General features: G+C 42.6%; 1 protein-coding gene and 1 long non-coding RNA gene across 2 annotated transcripts in view; one reads left to right on the forward strand and one right to left on the reverse strand.

Moving 5' to 3' along the window:
* LOC309535187 overlaps window positions 1-20,942 on the reverse strand; it is a 130,697-nt gene that overhangs the window by 52,519 nt on the left and 57,236 nt on the right. The window lies entirely within an intron of this gene.
* TGFBR3 (transforming growth factor beta receptor 3) overlaps window positions 1-20,942 on the forward strand; it is a 138,417-nt gene that overhangs the window by 39,617 nt on the left and 77,858 nt on the right. The window contains exon 3 of the mRNA XM_082227839.1: window positions 15,045-15,229. Coding sequence (XP_082083965.1) covers window positions 15,045-15,229 — 185 coding nt within the window. The remainder of the gene's footprint in view (window positions 1-15,044; window positions 15,230-20,942) is intronic.

The raw sequence follows: 20,942 nt of genomic DNA on the forward strand, positions 1-20,942 counted from the left end.
TCTCAAGAGCTGTGTGCGGATGCTGCAGAAACACCGGGCGGTAATTGCTGATTTGCAAACACAGATAAATCTCGTGGTACCTTGTTCCTGAGAATGTAAGTTAGTTGGGACGTTAAACAGAGCTTTGTCCCCTCCCCATCATGTCAAAACATTTCTGCCTGTAGGGTACCATCAAGAGGTGCTTCAGCGCAGCACAGGGTTTTCTCACTTGGTGGACCCAGTGGGCCATTTTCAGATGGTCCTCAGTGCCACAACCTGCCCAAAGCTGCCTCACTTGCCTGCCAACAGTGCCATAGCCTTTGGGTTTGATCAACGCCAGCGGCTCCTTGCATGCTTAGTAGTGGCTGGGAGACAGAGAAGTTCAGGGTTGAGTTGGGGGCAGGGAGATCTCCTTCCATCATCATCATCATCATCTGAACTGGGGATAGGAAGAAGGAGAAGAAAGGGTAGTTGTTACAGGAGGAAGAGATGACTGTAAAAGTTCCAGGGAGGAGGGATGGAGGAAGCAACCAATTGCTGAGGGATGGGAGGTCTGTGAAAGGAGAAACGGAGAAGAAATTAGAGGAGATGGGTTAACATATTTTTCACAGGCATGTGGAGGATGGGAAGGGGAAGATATAAAAGAAAACAACCTTTTCCACTTAGAGCCTCTGGTGGGCCTCAGTAATTTTCAGCTGCCTCAAGTAGGCCCTACGGTAGAATGATGCCCCTGATGTTAAGCAACTGAGATAGATATCAGAAGTTTCTAGTTCTACTGACTAGGTGGTCTTAGGCAAGCCATTCTCTTTCAGCCTCACTTTTCCCATCTGCAAAATGAGGCTTAATTCTTACTTACCTTGTAAGGGTTACATCTGAAGCACTCTGAACATTTGAAAGTACACCTGGGTTTGGTTGGCCGTCTGTCATGGGTGCTTTAGTTGAGATTCCTGCATTGCAGAGGTTCAGACTAGATGACCCTCAGAGTGCCTTCCAACTATACAAATCTAGGATTTCATGATTCTATGATTGTACTGTTTTCAATATCTGCTAAAAACGTTTCTGTTCGGGCAAACCTATGCAGACATTTCATCTGATTGTTATATTGTTTCTAAGACTGTTTATTTTACCTATATTTTTGAAAAAAATATTATGTCTGCTTATGAAGTCTGTTGATTTTATTGGTATTTTCTTAGCAACGTTTTATGTGATTTTATGTAAACTGCATAGTGTTTATTTTGATCAAGTGATATATAGATCTTGTTACATTTTTTAAAAAAAACACACATTAGATATTAGGGGTGTTACATCTAATGTGACAGTAGATTTCTGCCACTGCTAAGGGTGAATTTAACATTTTCAGAGACAAAACTGACCAAAGGCATAGTAGGAAAACACTTTGTGGAGAAATGCCAGTCTTCTGTGATTTCACACCAATAGAACCAATCTGTATGTGATTTACAACCAGATTAATTTTTCAATTAAATATTTCGTCAATAGCTGTTTGTTTCTGGCACATGTATCACCAGTCCCTTGTCTGGATTCATTTTTCGCACGAGGCCCATTTTACTGAGAGAGGCAAATGGGAGCGCCATGGGAACTGTGTTCTGTTTGTTACAAAATGAGATATGTCAACGTCAAGCAAATTGCATCTAGGAATAAAATGAAGCTGGGGAATAAAAGTGCCTCTAAGAGGGGGCGGGGGGAACTAACCACCACCAAGGCAAACCAACTCTGTTTAGGCCTCATGCTGTTCTCAAGAACCGTATCCGTTCATCTTATAGATGCTGGAAAGTAGCCAAGGTTAAGACGAAGGGGTTCTGTCCCACAAGGCATTAAAAAAGATTCTCCCAGATGGATATTTACATGTAATAAAAGCTCCAAACACTTCATATTCCTCCCCGCTCCACCCCACCCAGCAGATTCCTGGAGCTTACCTCCTGAGAGTAGAATGATATATATGTGCTTGGGTGTAACATAAATCACATGCTCACTAACAAGAATGCTTAAGTGACCATGTTTACTAGGGTAGAAACAAGATTTCCTATCTGTCAGGTGAACAGCTGTAGCTGTTAACAATTAGTGGGAGATGCAGTTTTATAGCTCAATTGTCCAAAACAGGTGCAAGGGAAGGCAGCCTGGCCCTGGCCCAGTATTTCAAACAGCGATAAGAAGAACGGGCCCCATGTTGTTGTCGAAAAAAGGCAAATGAAACCCCCAAATATCTGGACAATATATTTTTTTCCCCATTGGGCCTGTGAATTAAAATAGATAGGCTGAAGTCCTCTAACTTGGCATTAGGTTTTTCTGTAATTGAGCCTATATAGTATCCATAAAATAAAGTCTCTTCCCCACCCCCTTTTCCATCTACTAAAATAAGCATGGCTGAATGCTTACCAGGTCAAAATGGAAAACCTACATTCTTTCCCGGTTCTGAATACACTAAGCCAATGCTAAGCTATATATTTTCTGGCAGCCTTCCAGCAAAGCAGGCTTTCTAATTGAAAACAACCCCTGCTTATTGCTGACCTTCAAAATGTTCATGGTTTTGCTGGGAATGTGGGCCAATGTTTGTTGTGCTCAGGCACTTAAGAAACACACAGTGTCCACGGGGATTAAACTGTGGTGGTAAATTCTGTGGGGAAGGGATATTGCTATAGTAACCCGACAATGGTTTATGCTCCTTCTCTCGTGGCTCTTCTACTGTAAATGGAAAATACAGCTGTGGCTCTAAATATTTGTCCGCGTTTTTGGTGTTTCTAAACTCAGATCACGGCATCCTATTTTGCAGTTTACCCTGTCCCTAAAGTGAGGACTGAGTACTTCTTAATGATAACAAAGTTGCTTAAATTGTGTTTCAGGGATTGCAGCATATGGCCTAAGAAAATGCCCTTTCCTATGTTTTATGATGAGATGGCCAAGAACAGTGTATCAAAGAACAAGCATGGTTAGTTATCTGAAGGTCCCTGTTAATAGAACTGTTTAACGTTAACTATAGACCAGTCAAATCTGCAAGTGACTTAAGCATGTTTGCATATATCACTGAACAGAGTGAAACCTTGCAGTTTTTGGCTTTGTGCAACTTTTAAAACACTTTAAAAATTATGAAGGGTTTCGGGGGGCATAGGACAGGAGAGAGAACCTGTTTAAATGTTCATGATATTCCAAATAGCTGCTTTATTTGGCAATGAACTGCTGCGTAAACTTAGCATTATATATAAACTACTTTACAACCAATTTTACATGGGATTATGCATGTTGTTATTTTTGTCATCGTGATTTTTCCTCAGCTAGACCTTTTTTTGCTAAAGATATTGGAGAAGTGTTAAAGCAAAACAGGGGCATTAAATCTGTAGGGACATAAACCAGTCTATGTAATAACATCACTGACGTTAAGTGAAGCTTAAAGCTGTGTGTGTGTGTGTGTGTGTGTGTGTGTGTGTAAGAGAGAGAGAGAGAGAGAGAGAGAGAGAGAGAATTCCACTAAAGGATAATTCCATTCAGTTTTAGAAGTGGGAAACTGAAGCTCTGAGACTTGCCTGAGGCTACCTGGAAAGTCCATGACTAAGTTGGGACAGCTGCTTGGGCCAGACCGAAATCTGCACTATTTTTTCCTAGGGTGATAGCTACTACTGCTACACTTTTGTGTAGCCTAAGAAACTAAGATAGATGTTTCCAACCTTTTTGAGTCCATGGCTCCTTTGACCAACTCCATTCTTTCTGCAGGCACCCCTGTGGGACTCGGGAGCTCAGTTGTGTCACCTCTTGTTTGCAGAGCCAGCAGCCTCTCGCCCTTTTTCAAACACTCTCCCTTGTGGAGTGTTCCTTCAGGCTCCTCTCTTCTCCCTTCTCCTTGGGAGTCTTCTGGGCAGCAACTGGTATCTGAGCCACCCCATGCCCCAGAGAGAGGTGCCTCCTCACACTGTCCCACAGCTGCCTGGGAAGCACCCCCTGGCCAGCCCCAGAGGCACCATTCATGTGGGGAGCTTGTAGCCAGGGCTGCTGCAACAAACAGCTGTGCAAGCCTTTGGGAGGCAGAGACCTGAGAGGGCATCAGAGGAGAGAGGGAAGGAAAGAGGGACAGAAGCCAGTGTTGCCTGCAGCACCCCTGGCCATCATTCAAGACACCCCAGGGTGCCATGGCACACTGGTTGAAAAAAACTGGGCTGAGATACAAGTGGGAGTGGCTAAGTAAAGCAGGGGTGATGGAGCTAAATGCACCAGAATACGACTCATGCACAGGATGGTTTACTAAACCCATACTTCATGACCTAGTGTTACTTGTGAATGCAGCCCATGTGGCTACCATTCTCTTACCCAGCATAGATCATGCACTTCCATCTGCGGATCTAGAGTTGTATTCAGCTAACTTTTACTCAGAGCAGACCCACTGAAATTAATGAGCATGGCTAAGGTAGGTCAGTTAATTTCACCGAGCCTACTCTGAATGAAACTGGGTTGAATAATGCCCACTGTCTTTGGACATGCAAAGAGCTGGATTATGCCCAATAAATTCTGGACTCTTGAAACAAAGCAAAGGCTTTGAATGCAGTCTCAGATTTGTATTCAGGAAATGTGAGTCTGTTTGTGTTTCCATCCATGATTAAGAATTCAGCCTTTCACATCCTTCCTCCTCAAGCTTAATAATGCATCTAGTACACACATACATACATGTGCAGAAAGAGAAAAGGACACATCCAAACATATTCTTTGTTCTTTTCTATTTCCCAATTAATTTTATTTTAAAAACATTTCTATATTTTGAAGGTAGGTGTGTAACTATAGATATAGCTAGCAAGGTGTGAAAAGCAGCTAAATAAAACAGAAATCACAGTTAGTACTTGAAAGCATGTGGAATATGGGCTTGCTTGCATAAATTAACTGATGATAAAAGGATGAAAGAAGGCATTACAACTAATAAAATTTGTGGAGAAGCAGATTTTGTTAGTGATTGGAGCAACAACTTTCAGGCTAATATATAGGTCCATTTTCTCTGTTTTGATTTCTACAAAAAATAAATTTTCATTGCAGTAAGGGTGGATGGGGAAATAAAAATAGCTTTCTTCCACCTTATTTTTGTTAGCATTTTTTAAAATTTAAAACCTTACATGTCAACACAGAAGAATTGTGAATAAGCATATAACATGTCTTGTTTGTTATAAATAAAAAGCTACAAAATAAATGCAACAGGACAGCTAACTTTGGTTATTGGGCTGCTGGACCTCTGAGCTGGGTTAATTCTTCTTTTATTTCACAGTGGAGATCTATTTTATAATTTGGTGGTGGGGGGTGGTCATTGTTTTGTTAACTTTTGGCCAAACGTTTTCTCAGAGACGAGGTTAAAACTTGGAATATTATAGAGAGGGAGGTTTTGTTTTGTTTAAGCTCTTGAAACAAGATCAGCTTTCAGGTTTGGTGTAATGAGATTGGCGAATGGGAGTTAACTCCTATTTAAAGGGTCAATTATAGGAATTCAGCCTTCAGCTGAACTTGGAAACTTGTTATTATTCATTAGAAAGCTGAAGCTATCTCTCCTCTCCCGTTCACCCAGGGAGGCTTCACCCACACAACCCACGTGGCGATGTATAGGCTTAGCGGAGAATCTTTGTATTTTGGAAACCACAAGCTGTGTAAAGCGAAGTACTGGTTTTCCACAGTCTCTCTGCGCCTGAAAACTGCCATGAGAGAAGTGGTCCTCCTTTTGCCATCCAAAGAACCCACCATACTTGTCAACTTGGTAGCAGAATTATGACATGTAGGCTGCATTGGGACAGCACTTTATTCTGTTTCTCTGACATTCCCTTACCAGATAATGGTGTACTTGGGTGCACATACTTCCACAGAGGCCTTCTGTGGGGTCAATAGCACCCTCTCCTTGATTCCTCTCCTGCCCCTCCCTCTGCTGAAATAATGTTGCTGGACTAAAAAAAGAAAAGAAAAGAAGGTAAAGGATCCCTGGACGGTTAAGTCCAGTCAAAGGCGACTATGGGATTGCGGTGCTCATCTTGCTTCAGGCCGAGGAAGCCGGCATTTGTCCACAGACAGATTTCCAGCTCATGTGGCTAGCATGACTAAACCGCTTCTGGCTCAATGGGACACCTTGACGGAAACCAGAGTGCATGGAAATGCTGTTTACCTTCCTGCCGCAGCAGTACCTATTTATCTACTTGCACAGGCATGATTTCGAACTGCTAGGTTGGCAGGAGCTGGGACAGAGCAATGGGAGCTCACTCTGTCATGGGGATTTGAACCGCCGACCTTCCGATCGGCAAGCCCAAGAGGCTCAGTGGTTTAGACCACAGCGCCACCTGCGTTGCTGGACTACAACAGCTTCAGCCTGTGGTCAGGGATGATGGTATTCCGTTGTATTCCTGCAAAAGCTAGAGGGACCATGTTGGCTATGCCCACCTCAGAGGCTGTGTTGTGCGGAAATAAATTATGGATATCAGAGTGGGACTTTGTGAAGGTTGAAATACACAGCTGTTAGGTTTAGGTACGCACAACCTCCATTTGTACTCTTGCTGGGCATTTTACCAAACTCGACAAATCCTGTGATCTTCCCTTATCTTTTGTTTTTAGTTTCCAGTGTCATGTGTTAATGACTTCTGGCTGCAGGACTGTAACCACAGTGCAGAAAGCGAGCAGCTACTTTCTCTCCCTTTCTTTTTTCTCCCTTTTTAAGGATAAGGAATGTACAGACCTGTGCTTATTTCTGCAGCCACATAGAGAGACTTGAAGCTCAATCTGTGTTTACTTTTGTGTGTGTGTGAGTTTTGTTTGCTGATTTATGAATTCCTGCACAATTTGGTTTAAAAATAAATACACATCCAGTCCTGGACTCATGCCGCAGGTTTTATAATGTCTAGCATTTCCTTACTTATTGTCTTTTAATTTACCAAATGAGCTTATTATGACTCAGTTTCAGCAGTACAATAAACAATGCTACTACGCGTTGGGTCAAGGCTTTTTGGTAGTATTCTGTTAAAATACAATGGCTTTAAAAATCTGTTAAGGGTTATTTATACTCTGTATAGAGATAGCTCCGTGGAGTTTGGTTTTCTTCTCCCTTGAGTTTCAGTATGGAAACTTGACTGTGCAACTAGCTGAAAGTTTCCTGCCCTTGTTACTTAAACAGAGCACTTCCATCCATTGTTTTCTGTCCAGCTTCCTACCCTTTCTGTAGTTAAGAAGGTTCAAATCAAAGACAGATTTATGGGTTATCTGTAGGTGGGGGTTATATGCTTGTGTTTGGTGTGGGGGGGGGAAGGCTTGACACAAACGTTACACAATGAGTCAAAGCGATGAGTTAAGTCCAGCATCTCTGCTTTTATGAGCCTTTTCACTTTCTTGACATTTCCTGGTTCGCCAATTCATTGCAGTAAAATATTTTCAATAACTGAAATGCTTTGCCTCCTCCTCTCCCCGGTTTGTTTTTATTGGGCTCTTGAGGGTAAATGGGTGTTGCGTTTCAGAGTCTCCAAAATCCTTCCATTTGCAGGAATGTGACATGGAATTACTTCCTGCACATATCATGATTCTTGGTTACAGGCAGTCCAGTGTAGTATGTCAAGAGGAGAAGTGAATGAAAGGGTTTGGGGGACGGGGGATGGGAATAGTGAGGCAAATAAGGGGGAAAGCCCAATGTAGCTAAATATTGGAGGTTCAGGACAAAAGACACTTACTGATTTAGGCAACGATGACTTGCTAACACAGATAGCTAGTAGCATGCATGCCATTGCTCTCAAAAGAGTAGCCACTAGGAGACAGTGTGTCTAAAATATCTCACTGATGTCTGGAAGGGATTGAGAGAAGATGGAACCAGAAGAAACAACGTAAGGAGAGCTGACAGCATGTGTGTGTCATTTGTTTTCAGAGAGTAAGCCTGTTAAAACCATCTCTGGCCTGCTGGCAATTGCCATTTCTCTCCCCCCCCCCCATCTGCCTCCTGGATGAGGCCACAGAGTTATGGAGCAGCATTGCAAATGGTTTTACTTCTGCGACCTACAGAGAAGCAATGAGTTGTCTTGACCCCGTGAATCCTCATCCCAGGACCTGTCAACCTTGGACAGCAGGTTGGAACTGAGCAATACCAGGATGAGATAGTCTTATCCAGGGATTCAGGCCGTCATATTATTGAAACACAAGTGTCAATGGATCTGAATATTGGTTAGCCATCTGGGCCAACTCGTGTCCCATAGGCCGCCTGTTCACTCCCTGGAGCCAGCCCTATGCTCAGATGAACTCGCTCACTTTTTCTTTCTTTTTTCAGTTTAGGGAGTGACTCTTGCCCGAATTATCCCTTTACTGCATCTGTAGCTGTTATCTTTATCAATCTTCTTCCAGGTTCTAGCTGATTCTTTGCAAATTTACTATTCATTCCTGCAGAACTGAGCTTTGAAACTTTTTGCCCTTAGGCTGGCAAGGCAGAGCGGTGCGAGATAGCATCTGAGCACATTTACAGAAAGTGCAGGGATATAATCCTGAGAAATAGCCAGCAGAAACATAGTGAACATAGGAATTACAGGTTTTTAAAATACAACAACAAATAAGAACAGAACCAAAGGCCTATCTAGTCCAGGATTCTGTTTCCTGCAGAGACCAACCAGATGCTTATGTGGAGCCTGCAAGCACTTTCAAAGTAATTTATGAACTCCACAACAGTGCAAAGAGAGGAGTGCCCCAGTATGGCGTATTGTACATCTGCCCCCCAAGACTTCTAATTACTCGCTACAGATGTTGCATCTTGGCCTGTATTGCATGTGCAGCACTCAGCAGAAGTGGCATCAATCAGGTTTCTTATTTGTTCCCGTATTTTTGTGTGTGTGTGTGTTGTCAAACGTTTTAAATAAACAGCTAAACTGCAGTTGTTCTCTTTCTATCTAGGTTTGTACTGTACTGTGTATGTTGGCAAAGTGTTTCCTGTTTCAGCAGAAATGGCTTTAAAAACATAATGAAAGCCTTCTTTGGATGTGCTGTTTGATTGCTGCATTATGTGGGCTCCTCCACAGGAGGTTTCTTCTCCTTTTAAGCAGAAACTCCTTTTGTTTGAAAGGGACCTCTTTTCAAATTAATAGTGTTGTGCCTTGGTCCGTAAGTTATCCTCCCCCAACTTTGCTTGCTTGGCACTTTGTAAGTAAGGGATGCTGTGTGTAAGAAGAAGCAACATTCTGAAACTACTCTAGGTCCAAAAAAAATTGTAATTTGTCATTATTTCCACAAAGAGGGCATAGCAGCAGCAGCTGATAAGATTAGACCATTTTAACCCTGGCCCATGTGTGTTCCTATCGATTATGGCCCGCTGCGGAGGCAAACATTATCAGAGGTATGGTTAGAAACGGAGATTACAAAAAGCTAATGTCTTCCTGAGACAGACTGCAGTTGAGTTGAGAGCCAGTGTGGTGTACTAGTTAGAGTGTAGTTAGACCTGGGCGACCAGAGTTCAAATCCCCACTAGCTCGCTGGGTCAGTCACTCTTGGCTTAATTTACCTCACAGGGTTGTTGTGAGGATAAAATGGGGAGGAAGAGGAAACATATATGCCACCTTGAGTTCCTTTGAGGAAATCGATAATATTAGGGTGTGTGCTGGGAAGGACAGTCTAGTAAGTAGAGAGAGTTGGACAATTGCATAGTTCATGGCCACAGACCGTTAAAACAGCCTTCCCCAACTTGATGTTTTGGACTACAACTCCGTTCAGCCCCAGCCAGCATGGCCAATAGCCAGGAAGGATGGAAGTTGTTGTGCAAAAGATCTGGAGGCTACCAGATTGGGGGAAGCTTGCATGACAAAAGCAAGCACATATACAAGTTAAGCTCCCCTTAGCTTTCAGAATGGAGTTTCAGCGGATATTGTGTACCACAGAATACAGTGGTACCTCGGGTTACAGACGCTTCAGGTTACAGATGCTTCAGGTTATAGACTCTGCTAACCCAGAAATAGTACCTCGGGTTAAGAACTTTGCTTCAGGATGAGAACAGAAATCATGCACCAGCGGCATGGCAGCAGCGGGAGGCCCCATTAGCTAAAGTGGTGCTTCAGGTTAAGAAGAAGAGTTTGGATTTGATATCCCGCTTTATCACAGACTCTGCTAATTCAGAAATAGTACCTTGGGTTAAGAACTCTGCTTCAGGATGAGAACTAAAATCGTGCGGTGGCGGCGCAGCGGCAGCAGGAGGTCCCATTAGCTAAAGTGGTACCTCAGGTTAAGAACAGTTTCAGGTTAAGAACGGACCTCCAGAACAAATACAGTTCTTAACCCGAGGTACCACTGTAATAATAAAAAAAGGTTAGTGAGGTCTGGAATGGTGTTGATTCTGGTTGTATGAAAGACTTGGTGTTGAATCCACTCTAGCGAAAGTGGTGGGGGAAGAATATTTCCTGCAGTTTCTTTTTCTCCTTATGACACCCACCCCACCTCCTGCCAGGAGAGAGATGGATCACTCTTGCCGGGGGTGTAAAGTGCTCTCTCGCTCACCCAGTCGGGTCATGACAAGCCACGAGTACATCCATCCCTGCCCATAGCCTCTGGGAGAAAGCATTACATATATGCACATAAGTAAGGATATAAAGACAATATTTTTGACAAGGTAGAACTGAGACAAAAAAGAGGGCCATGTTGCTCATATGCAATTGCATTAGTCGAGGGAGAGGCGCAGTATAAAACGACTTGTAATCCAGCATAACTTTCTAGACAATCATTGCCATTTAGTGTAGATTTATTTGTTTGTTTGCAGATGAGGGGCGGCTTATAGGCATGAAATGCCTCCAGTACCTTCCAGATCCCCAAAGGCCCATGAATTGGGTAGATGGCAATTTGTAGCTTTTCAAAAAATAACACTACAAATATCCCTGGTGCGCCTGAAGCCTGCTGTTTCCTGTTTTGCTTTAGCAGCTGAAAGAAAGCTCTTGAGTCTTGCATGCGATGCACACAGTATGGCATTTCAAATGTTCTCTCCTCTGAAGTTCTGCTAATAAACATCTGTGGCTTCTTCCTGTGCTCGCTGGATCTCACTGGGGCAATCTTGGAGCTTTGGGGGAATCCTGTAGAAAATAGTTACCACGCTCTGGAGGTTGCAGCACATAGCCATGCAATTTGTTTGACTTGGTCATACTTTTCAGCTGACAGCCTTGAAGAGTTTGTTCTCTGTGGAAATAGAGCGCACTGCATACTGGCCTTTCTTAAGAGTTAGAATCAAGTCCGCTACGGTTACATGTTGACCTCAAGGTTGTAAAATCCCTCCTCCTCTCACATTGTAGTTGCTTTATTACAGCACAACACACGTTAAACATTAGTGGCCTGGTGATATGGGAAATCGGGGTGCTAAAATTAAATTCAATAATTTCCAGATGTTGGTATGAGAACTGCATTTTTTTATTAGAAGCACATAGCGACGGGAAGGGGGAGAAAACTTGTTTTCTTTTAAAAAAATGTTTTTTAATAAGGCAGTTCTATGGGATTTTATCGCAAACAACAGTAGTGGCTTGACTTGACTAAGGCATTGTTAAGCAGCAGAGCGAGGTAGAGCTGGTTCCCTAGGTCTTTCTCATTCATTGAGCATGAATTGTGGCATAGTTGATTTGGATACAAAGGGTATAGAGGTAGGGGGAGCTTGCCACCCTGCATTTTTTTACAGAAGCAGCAGCATTGCAACTCCATGCTGGGAATTTTAAGCAAGATTATATAAGAAATGCTATCATAGTCACCCTGCTATTTGATCAAGAGTTGGGTTTGGCTAAGGGCAGCGGATTCCCCAGGGCTTTTCTTTTAATACACTTGCCATGTTTCTAGTTTTATAATTTAAAAACACCTGTATTAGGTATCCTCCTAATTGATTGATTAATTAGATGAATTAATTAAAATAAAACTGGCAAAATGAAATTGATGTTTGTTTGTTTTCTGTTTCTTCCATAGATTTTTTTTTTAAACTCTGCCCTTTTTCTAAAGTTTCCAGGGTGATTAGTAACATGTTTGTAGTGACATTCTTTCTTTAACCAGGCAGCTGAACTTCAAACATTTTTGAGGATAGCCAAAGGAAGCCATTTCCACCGCACTGAAATGGGTGGGTAAAAATCAAATGAAGTGCTAGTTATGATTTGCTGAAGCCATGAAGGCACATTGAGCTAAGTAAAAAGAAGGGTTTTCTATGACTGGTGAATATGTTTTGGAAGATGCCAGTGGTTGTGGATGGTTTAGAGGGGGGCGGGGAGGGGGGAGAGACCAGGATGTGGTGTTCAAATAAAACACTGGCACATTTTGCATAGTAGTTGGTTGATGGTTTGGCAATGGACAAGGAAGCTGATACAGCATGAAATGGTTTGTTTTGATGTTGAATGCGCTTTGCCAAGGGAAGATGACTCAGAGGCCATGGAACTAAATGGCACAGTGTTGTGTCTTCATGTTTATCTGATTATCACTGTTAGCCAGCTCCAAATCAATCCAAGAGTGAGTTATAAGGAAAAGTCACAATGCATGTGAAACAATACAAAGAACATGAACTTTGAATTTATTTTGCAATGAATCAAAATCAGGGCAGGTTTCTACACATGTTCCAACCAGCTTAAGTAAACACCAGAGTGTTATTATAGTATTTTGATATTATGGTACACTGAAATGCTTAAATGTTTCTTTGATTGCCCTTGGATCTTCCTGCTACACTTGCCGTCCTCTCCTGCCACACCAGTGTGATGTGGCACACCCTTTGAGAACCACTGTCCTACCCACTACCAAAACGTAGGATGGGAGAGATAAGTCACTGACTGCTGTTGCCTTCCTCCTGAAACTCAGAAATGTTGCATCTTTCAACATGCCTACTTGAGTGAGGGCATCCTGGAAGCACCACTGCAGAAAAAGCTGAACGCTCTAAGAGCAGAAGTCTTTTGGAAGTGATATGTGGAGTAGACCTCTCCAGATTATCTCCAGTACTGCAGATGTGATGGGAAGCTCCTATGGGCGGAGGTAGTTCCTAAGATTCAACTATGGCTTACACACACACACACACACACACACACACACACACACTTGTATTCAGCTATACTGAATAAAATTCTAATTTACATTGATGTGTGCCTGGTAGGAGCTCAAACCACAGTACTTCTTCAGCGACCTCTGGAATGAAAAACATACAAAATCTCTGGCTATCACTACAGGCTTGTGCATAGATTTGGAGACACAGGGCTGTTTTCCATAAACATTTGCCTTGCTTTAGCTTCCTGCAGATGTACTTTATATGCAAACTCCTCCACACACGTCAGCTGTCCTGCTGTCTTGCTATACCGCAGCCATAATGCTCTATACACAGCGTGAAAGTGTGTGGTTCTATACCGTGTTGTAGAGATTATTTGCAAGGATATACCCTGCGTTTTGGGTAAGAGGGCTGTTATCAGCTTAGGCAATTGCTGTCAGACGCAATAAACCAGGCACCCAGACATGTCCGTTTGTTTAGTGATAAAAGCAGCATTGTTGCATAGGCGGCTTACCTGACTGGTGTTTTTGCATTCTTAGATCAGTGCAACATCAAAAGCAATACAGTGAATATACAGTGTTTTTGCAGTTATTTGTTCCAGATTTGCAATGAAGATAAGTGATAAATAATCATTTATCTTAGTCATGCCAACACTCACTTTTTAAATTCTAGAATTTTGCCCTAAATTCATTTATTTCTTAAGAACACCTTAATCTGAGGTTGTATTACTTTCTGCTGCACAGAATGCTGTGCGCTCTTACCTTTCACAAGAGTGGAGAGGTCATCATTTTTGCTTTACAGATTAAGATACGGCAGTGGAAAGGCTTTTGCTATTATCACCCAGTCAGTTTCTGGATGGGATGGGCTTTGAATCTTTGCTGTTTTAGTCCTAGTCTAACACCTAAATGCTGAACAATACTAGCTGTTGGAAGATCAGTACAGCTTAGAAAAGAATTGTAGAGTTGGAAGGGACCACGAGAGTCATCTAGTCCAATCCCCTGCAATGCAGGAATCTTTTGCCCAACATGGGTCTCAAACCCATGACCCTGAGATTAAGAGTCTCATGCTTTATCAACTGAGCTATCCCAGGCTATAATAGGAATGAAAAAACTGTGGTCAGCCAGATATTGTTGGACCCCAACTTCCATAACCCTCAGCCAACATGGCCAGTGGTCAGGGGTGATGGGAGTTGGAGTTTGACCGCATCTGGAAGGTTATGGGTGCCCCATAAGTGTTGTAGAGGAACCATGAATTGGTTAAAAGTTGATTCACTATAAATTATCTAGGCTAGGAAAGCACATTGCAGAAGGCTGTTTTTGTAACAATGGATACAATGCAAAGAAATTCACAGCTATAATCCTATGTAAATACCATTTTAAAAGTAAAATTGTATGTAAAACTCATTAAAATTTATTGGGCGTAGTTTTAATTGAGATTACGTTTAAGTTATAAATTCCATATATGATTTTCAGTCTAGTCTGTACAGTGGTACCTTGGGTTACAGACGCTTCAGGTTACAGACTCCGCTAACCCAGAAATAGTACCTCGGTTTAAGAACTTGGCTTCAGGATGAGAACAGAAATTGTGCAGCAGTGGCACGGTGGCAGCGGGAGGCCCCATTAGCTAAAGTGGTGCTTCAGGTTAAGAACAGTTTCTGGTTTAGAACGGACCTCCAGAACAAATTAAGTTCTTAACCCGAGGTACCACTGTACTTCTTTGTCAGTAGTAAGTCCCTCCGAGGGCAATGGGACTTTACTCTGAAGAAAGTGTGTTCGGGTTTGTATCCTGGCAGCACAATCCTAAACCGGCCTAAGTGAATACACTGCTTCCCTGGATCTTATTCCTAGGAAAGTGTTCATAGGACTGCAGCCTTAAGATTTAACATTGGTTTCAATGAAAGAAGAGTATGTTTGATTTCCCCTCGATCACACCCTACTTCTTTAATTGTTGTTTGTAACTTGTGTATTACCAGTTTGAAACCTTGCGGCAGCTCAGATAATAACAGAGCTTGCTATCCAACAGTCAATGAGAGAACTGCCTAAATGTTGCCCTAATCTAGTTTAGCCTTTCCCCTCAAAATCCTGTTCATTTGTCATTTACTTTGCAGGTCCCGTGCCTACGAACGAGTGTGTGTTGTCACCTGTCAATAGCTCCCACCCAGTTCAGGCCTTGCTTGAGAGCTTTACGGTTTTATCCGGCTGCGCAAGCAAAGGGACCGTTGGATTGCCACAGGAGGTTCATGTCCTCAATCTCAGGAGCCCTGAGGAAGGCCTTGGCCACCATGAAAGAGAGGTAAGAAGGAGAAACCGTACTGTTGCTTTATGTGCTGCTTTCGAGGGCCCTTTACGCAACCATCATGTTCTGAGTATGGTGGTTCTGGCTTGGCTAGCCAGGTGCAAAGCAAAGGGGAGCAGGGGGTGCAAGCTAAGAAACCACCTCAGAGATCTTAGTATTATCCCTTTTTAAAAATTATTATTATTATTATTTGTGATTTTCAGTTATATACATTTCAATAGTTTTACAATCATTTTAACATTTTGAAACTCAACTTCCTTCCTCCTCTTTCTGCGATTCCTTAAATTTATATTTATCATTTCCTGCATATTCTAAATTAACTTAACCCATTCTTTTATTCTTCTACTTTAATTATTTACTCTTATGAAATTGCAGGTTGTTACAATAATCCTGCCAATGTTCTTATCTGTTTACAATTGTACAATATTTGTACATATTTTATAAACCGTTTTCATTCTTTTACAAGAAGTTTGTTGTCTTGATTTCTTATTTTTCCAGTAAGTTTTGTTGTTTCTGCATAGTCCATTAGTTTTTGTTTCCAATCTTCTTTCGTCAGGATTCATTCTTCTTTCCATTTTTGGGCAAATAACATTCTTGCCACTGTAGTCGCATAAATGAATAGATTTCTATACTGTTTAGGTAGTTCTACCCCTATAATTCCAGAAGGAAAGCTTCTGGGTTGTTGTTTTTTAAACAAATGTTATTTTAAACATCTTTTTCAATTCATTATACATCATTTCCCAGTAATCTTTAAGCTTAGTGCAAGACCACCACATATGATAGAAAATACCTTCTTTCTCTGCATTTCCAACACTTATTTGATTTTGATATATACATTTTTGCCAGTTAGATACCACCCATGTAACATTTTCATTAGAGATCTTAGCATTATCGCATGGGAGTCTGGGACACCCCTCATGTTGGATTCTGCAAGGTCACAAGGCCGTGCACTGCACCAAGTACAAACCAAGATGGCAGTATTGACCTTCAGAGGCTTGGCTCCTTAACCGATCTGGGCCCAAGCAGAACTCTTGAAGCCAGTCACAGTTACTCAGCAAGATATTTTTATCTCACTCTTCCTCCAAGGAACTATAGGTGTGTTAATGGCATCCCATCCCCATATTTGATCCTCATGATGCCGCAATGAGCAGTAGCCACGTGTAAGAGGCCCTGATGACATTAAATTTTACAAACAAGAAGGTGCTTTGGGAAAGGGGGAATGTAGAGGGGGAAGCGGTAAGGAAGAGGGAGGCTTTCATCCGTGGGCTAGTCACCATTTCTTCTCCCACAAACACAAATGGGGTTCTTCCTCCCCAGCAGAGATTCAGATGTCCATTTGCAAAGAGAGGGGGAGATGGAGAGGAGAAATGGTAGGTAGAATCAAGCATTCTTCTGCTTGCCACTTACTTGCTTTAGATTACTTGTTCCCAAAGCAAATTGTCATGTCCATTAATTTCAGATCCCCCACTTTAGCCCAGTCACTCACTCTCAGCCTAACCTACCTTTGCAGGGTTGTGAGGATAAAGTGGGGAAGAGGGGAATTATGTACACCACTTCGAGTTCCTTAGAGGAAAGGTAGGATAAAAGTGCAATCAATCAATAAAAACACGAGAATACTCTGATAAATATTCGGCAATCATCTTCCAGGCAGAGGGCCTTCTTGGTAGTGGCACTCAACCAGTAGAACAGCCTCCCCACAGTCAAAAAGATGAGTAACTATACAACCTTTAGAAGACACCTGAAGGCAGCCCTGTATCAGGGAACTTTTTAATATGTACGGTAATGTTTTATTATGTTTTTATATGTGTTGGAAGCCACCCAGAGTGGCTGCGGCAACCGAGTCAGATGGGCAGGGTACAAATAAAAGAATAAGAATAAGAATAACTCCTTTTACATGCTCTAGGACTTGGAACTCATCAGATTTCCAGAGTAGTTAGTTCATTCCTCACTTCTAATACGTTTAACTTCATTTACGATACGAGAAAGGAAAGGGTAACAAGAAACAGATTTTTAACAAGAAGAGGATTTTACTTTCTTCAAAGCCAAATTGCTTATGTTGTAAATTATCCTGAATGCACTTGGAGCTTTGCCACAATCACTATAAACAAATCTTTAAGTTCATATGCCTTTAGCCTTGGTAATGGATCTTCACTGCCTGTGAAGAATGGCGTTCAGAAAGCAATTGCTCCTAAATTCAGTCGTTCTTGTGCAATGTGCAAATGAGTTATTAATTTAGACGTCATATGGAGGGATTAGCAAAAGAACTTTTGTTCTAGTTGTTATGAAAAAAATAAAGCAAAAAGAAGAAATGTTCTTGATGTTAAGCTTGCTCGGTGTTGTTTTGCTCTGAGAATAGATCAAAAGAGAATTGCTGGAGAGAAAGAGAAATATCTCATCACATGACAGCTCACGTCGCTAGCACATGCCCTAGAAAATGCTCCATGATGTAGCTGTATGTATTAGCTGAACATGAAGTTTTTAAAAGTAGACGGGGGAGAGAATCAAATGGGAGGAGGAAGCAAAATTCTCAGCAGCCCATTACCCGAAAATAAATACTTTTATCCGAACTCTGAGCCGAAAAACTTCAAAGTATGCACCCCACTGCCTTCAGGAGAACTTGCTTCCAATTAAGTGTCTTTAGTATTATAGTCTAAGGATGGAACGCTGTGCCAGCACAATACCACAAACAAGGATATTAATTATATACTGGTGTTGCAGGGACTTTTTTTTTTTAAGTATCACCAAAAGATTTGCCAGCACAAATATGTAGGGTGGAGATGGGCCAAGGCCAGAGCCACAGCATGTGGGCATTCTACCCCTATTGACTTTTGGATTCTACAAAAATATTCCATCATTCTACCCAAATTGGCTTTTGGATTTGTTCTCTTAGTACCTTTTCTTAAAATAATAATAAAAAAATAAATCCTTGGGTTTGGTATGGTACATTTGTATGCCACAACATAGGTCTCTGTGAGCTGAGACAGTGGATATGAATTTTAGCAATAAACAAATGGAAGAAATGAAAAGCAATCCAAATTGTAGTCTGACTTTTTTTTGCAAAAGCTTGCCTACCATCATTTTGATCGGTAACCAGAAGGTCCCATAAAGGTAAAGGTAAAGGTACCCCTGCCCGTGTCGGGCCAGTCTTGACAGACTCTGGGGTTTGTGCGCCCATCTCACATCTATTGGCCGGGGGCCAGCGCTGTCCGAAGACACTTCCGGGTCACGTGGCCAGCGTGACAACGCTGCTCTGGCGAGCCAGAGCCGCACACGGAACGCCGTTTACCTTCCCGCTGGTAAGCGGTACCTATTTATCTACTTGCCCCCGGGGGTGCTTTCGAACTGCTAGGTGGGCAGGCGCTGGGACCGAGCAGCGGGAGCGCACCCCGCCGCGGGGATTCGAACCGCCGACCTTTCGATCGGCAAGCCCTAGGCGCTGAGGCTTTAGCCCACAGCGCCACCCGCGTCCCACGGGAAGGTCCCATACATGCTACTAATTTCTGATCAGAATAGTGTCTCTCAAGTATTCTCATACTGAAAAACACCAAGGCCACAATCATTGCATAATTTTGTACACCTCTATCATGCTGGGTCACCTTAAGCACACCCATCTCTGTGTTAGACTGTGCTCCAGAGGATCCTTGGGTAATGCAGTGACACTCATGTTAAGAGGATACTGAAAGGATGGGGGATGAGAGAGAGGGAGAGAACAGCAGAGGAACATAGGAAAATGCCATATACTGAATCAGACCACTAGGTAAGGTAAAGGACCCCTGGACAGTTAATTTCAGTCAAAGGTAATTATGGGGTTGCGGGGCTCATCTTGCTTTCAGGCCGAGGGAGCCAGTGTTTATCCACAGACAGCTTTCCAGATCATGTGGCCAGCATATCTAAACTGGTTCTGGCGCAACAGGACACCGTGACGAAAACCAGAGTGCACAGAAACACTGTTTACCTTCCCACCGCAGCTGTACCTATTTATCTACTTGCACTAGCATGCTTTCAAATTGGCAGGAGCTGGGACAGAGCAATGGGAGCTCACTCCATTGCGGCATTGCGGGGATTTGAATGGCTGACCTTCCGGTTGGCAAGCCCAAGAGGCTCAGGGGTTTAGACCACAGCGCCACCCACGTCCACCTAGTTCACCCAGACCACTAGTCCACCTAGTTCAGTATTATCTACACTGACTGGCAGTGGCTCTCCAGGGTTTCAGGCAGGAGTTCTTCCCCACCCTACCCAGAGATGCCTGAAATTGTATTTGAGATCTTCTGCATGCAATGTTTGGCTTAGTATTAGATGCAAATGTGGCCACTCTCACCCCTTTCCAAAACCTTTTAATTTTCAAGCAAATCTACAGCCCGTAAAGAGTCTCCCATTTAATTTCACTCTCTTTGGAGCAGACAATCTATGAATATTCAACTATAAATTCACAGGTTGATATCGAGGATAAAGCAGCTGCCTTGCTTTGTAGTAACTCACCTAAGTGGGCTTTTCCAGAAGTGTTTTCCAAATCTATTTTGTTTTGTTTTTTAAGAGTGTTGTTTAGTGGCCTCTTGTGTACTCCGGCATAGCACATTCCACATCCGCAATCTCTGCTTTATTTCCCGTATCCTTCTAAAAGTGGGGCTGTTGTAGTCTTTAGGGATGGCTGCTGAGAAAATGAACAGGAAACTAGGAAAAGGCTGGCTGGCGACAGTGGAAATCAGAAGGCTGTAAACAATTGAGCTAGATCAGAATTCTTTGCTTCTAGGATACAAGGCTGAAAACAAAGCAGAGCAAAGGTTATCTTCACCCTCATTGTAAAGAACTGAGGCTTAGTGCCCAGGTTTCATTCAGGGAAAACCACAGCCTCCATCACCTTGTTTTGAGCACAGAGATGCTTCATCCCTTGAGTTGTTTCCTGCTGCCTGGCATTCTGTTTAGAAAAGGCAGAGATTTATAAGTTGACTGTTCAGTGCGTCCAAGATCTTGGCACATGAACAGTATTTTCCATTCTGTTTTTTCTTTGTATACCCTGCTAACATGTAAAGTGGTGGCAAACAAGCTCGCACATGCACCTGGTGATCTCGGGAGCATGGTGAGGACGCTCTTATTTGAAAATCCATTTCACCAGTTGTCTTGTTAGAAGTGTGTGCTTTGTTTGTTCCTTAAACTTGTCACATTACAGGTTCTGCTAAATTACATATGCCTTTACATGCTGAGAGGGAGTGCAAATGCCTTCTTGCAACAAATCCCTCATAGGCCTCATGCATTAAACATTCTTCCGCCGTTATCCTCGTTCTCATAAATATACAACATGTTGTGGTAACGTTATTTTGACACTCTCTCCGAATATGCGGAAAACAGAAGTCTGTCAAATGTAACCACTTGGGGGCATCGATGATGGTGGTGATGATGATGATGATATGTTGCAAGCAGAGAGGTCGTGATAAAATTAATGGAAATGATTTTTGCCCATGCAATGTATAGCTGAAGTATTTGCACAGTTGCGTCAAAAACGTTTGCTGGGTGCTGAGACGCAGGTTATAATATCTACTCTATGGAAATCCAGCCCTGGCTTTTCCAGGTAGGACTGTGAATGTCCCCTGTCTCAAACCCCAGAGAGCCCCTGCCAATCATAGGCAGTATTGATGGACCATTGGCTCTGACTCCGTATAAGGCAGCTTCATATGCATGGCTTTCCAGCTAAATATTTTAAAGCACTGCCTTT

This window comes from Podarcis vaucheri (assembly GCF_965113315.1).
Source record: "Podarcis vaucheri genome assembly, chromosome: 6".
In the NCBI taxonomy this organism is placed as follows: Eukaryota; Metazoa; Chordata; class Lepidosauria; order Squamata; family Lacertidae; genus Podarcis; species Podarcis vaucheri.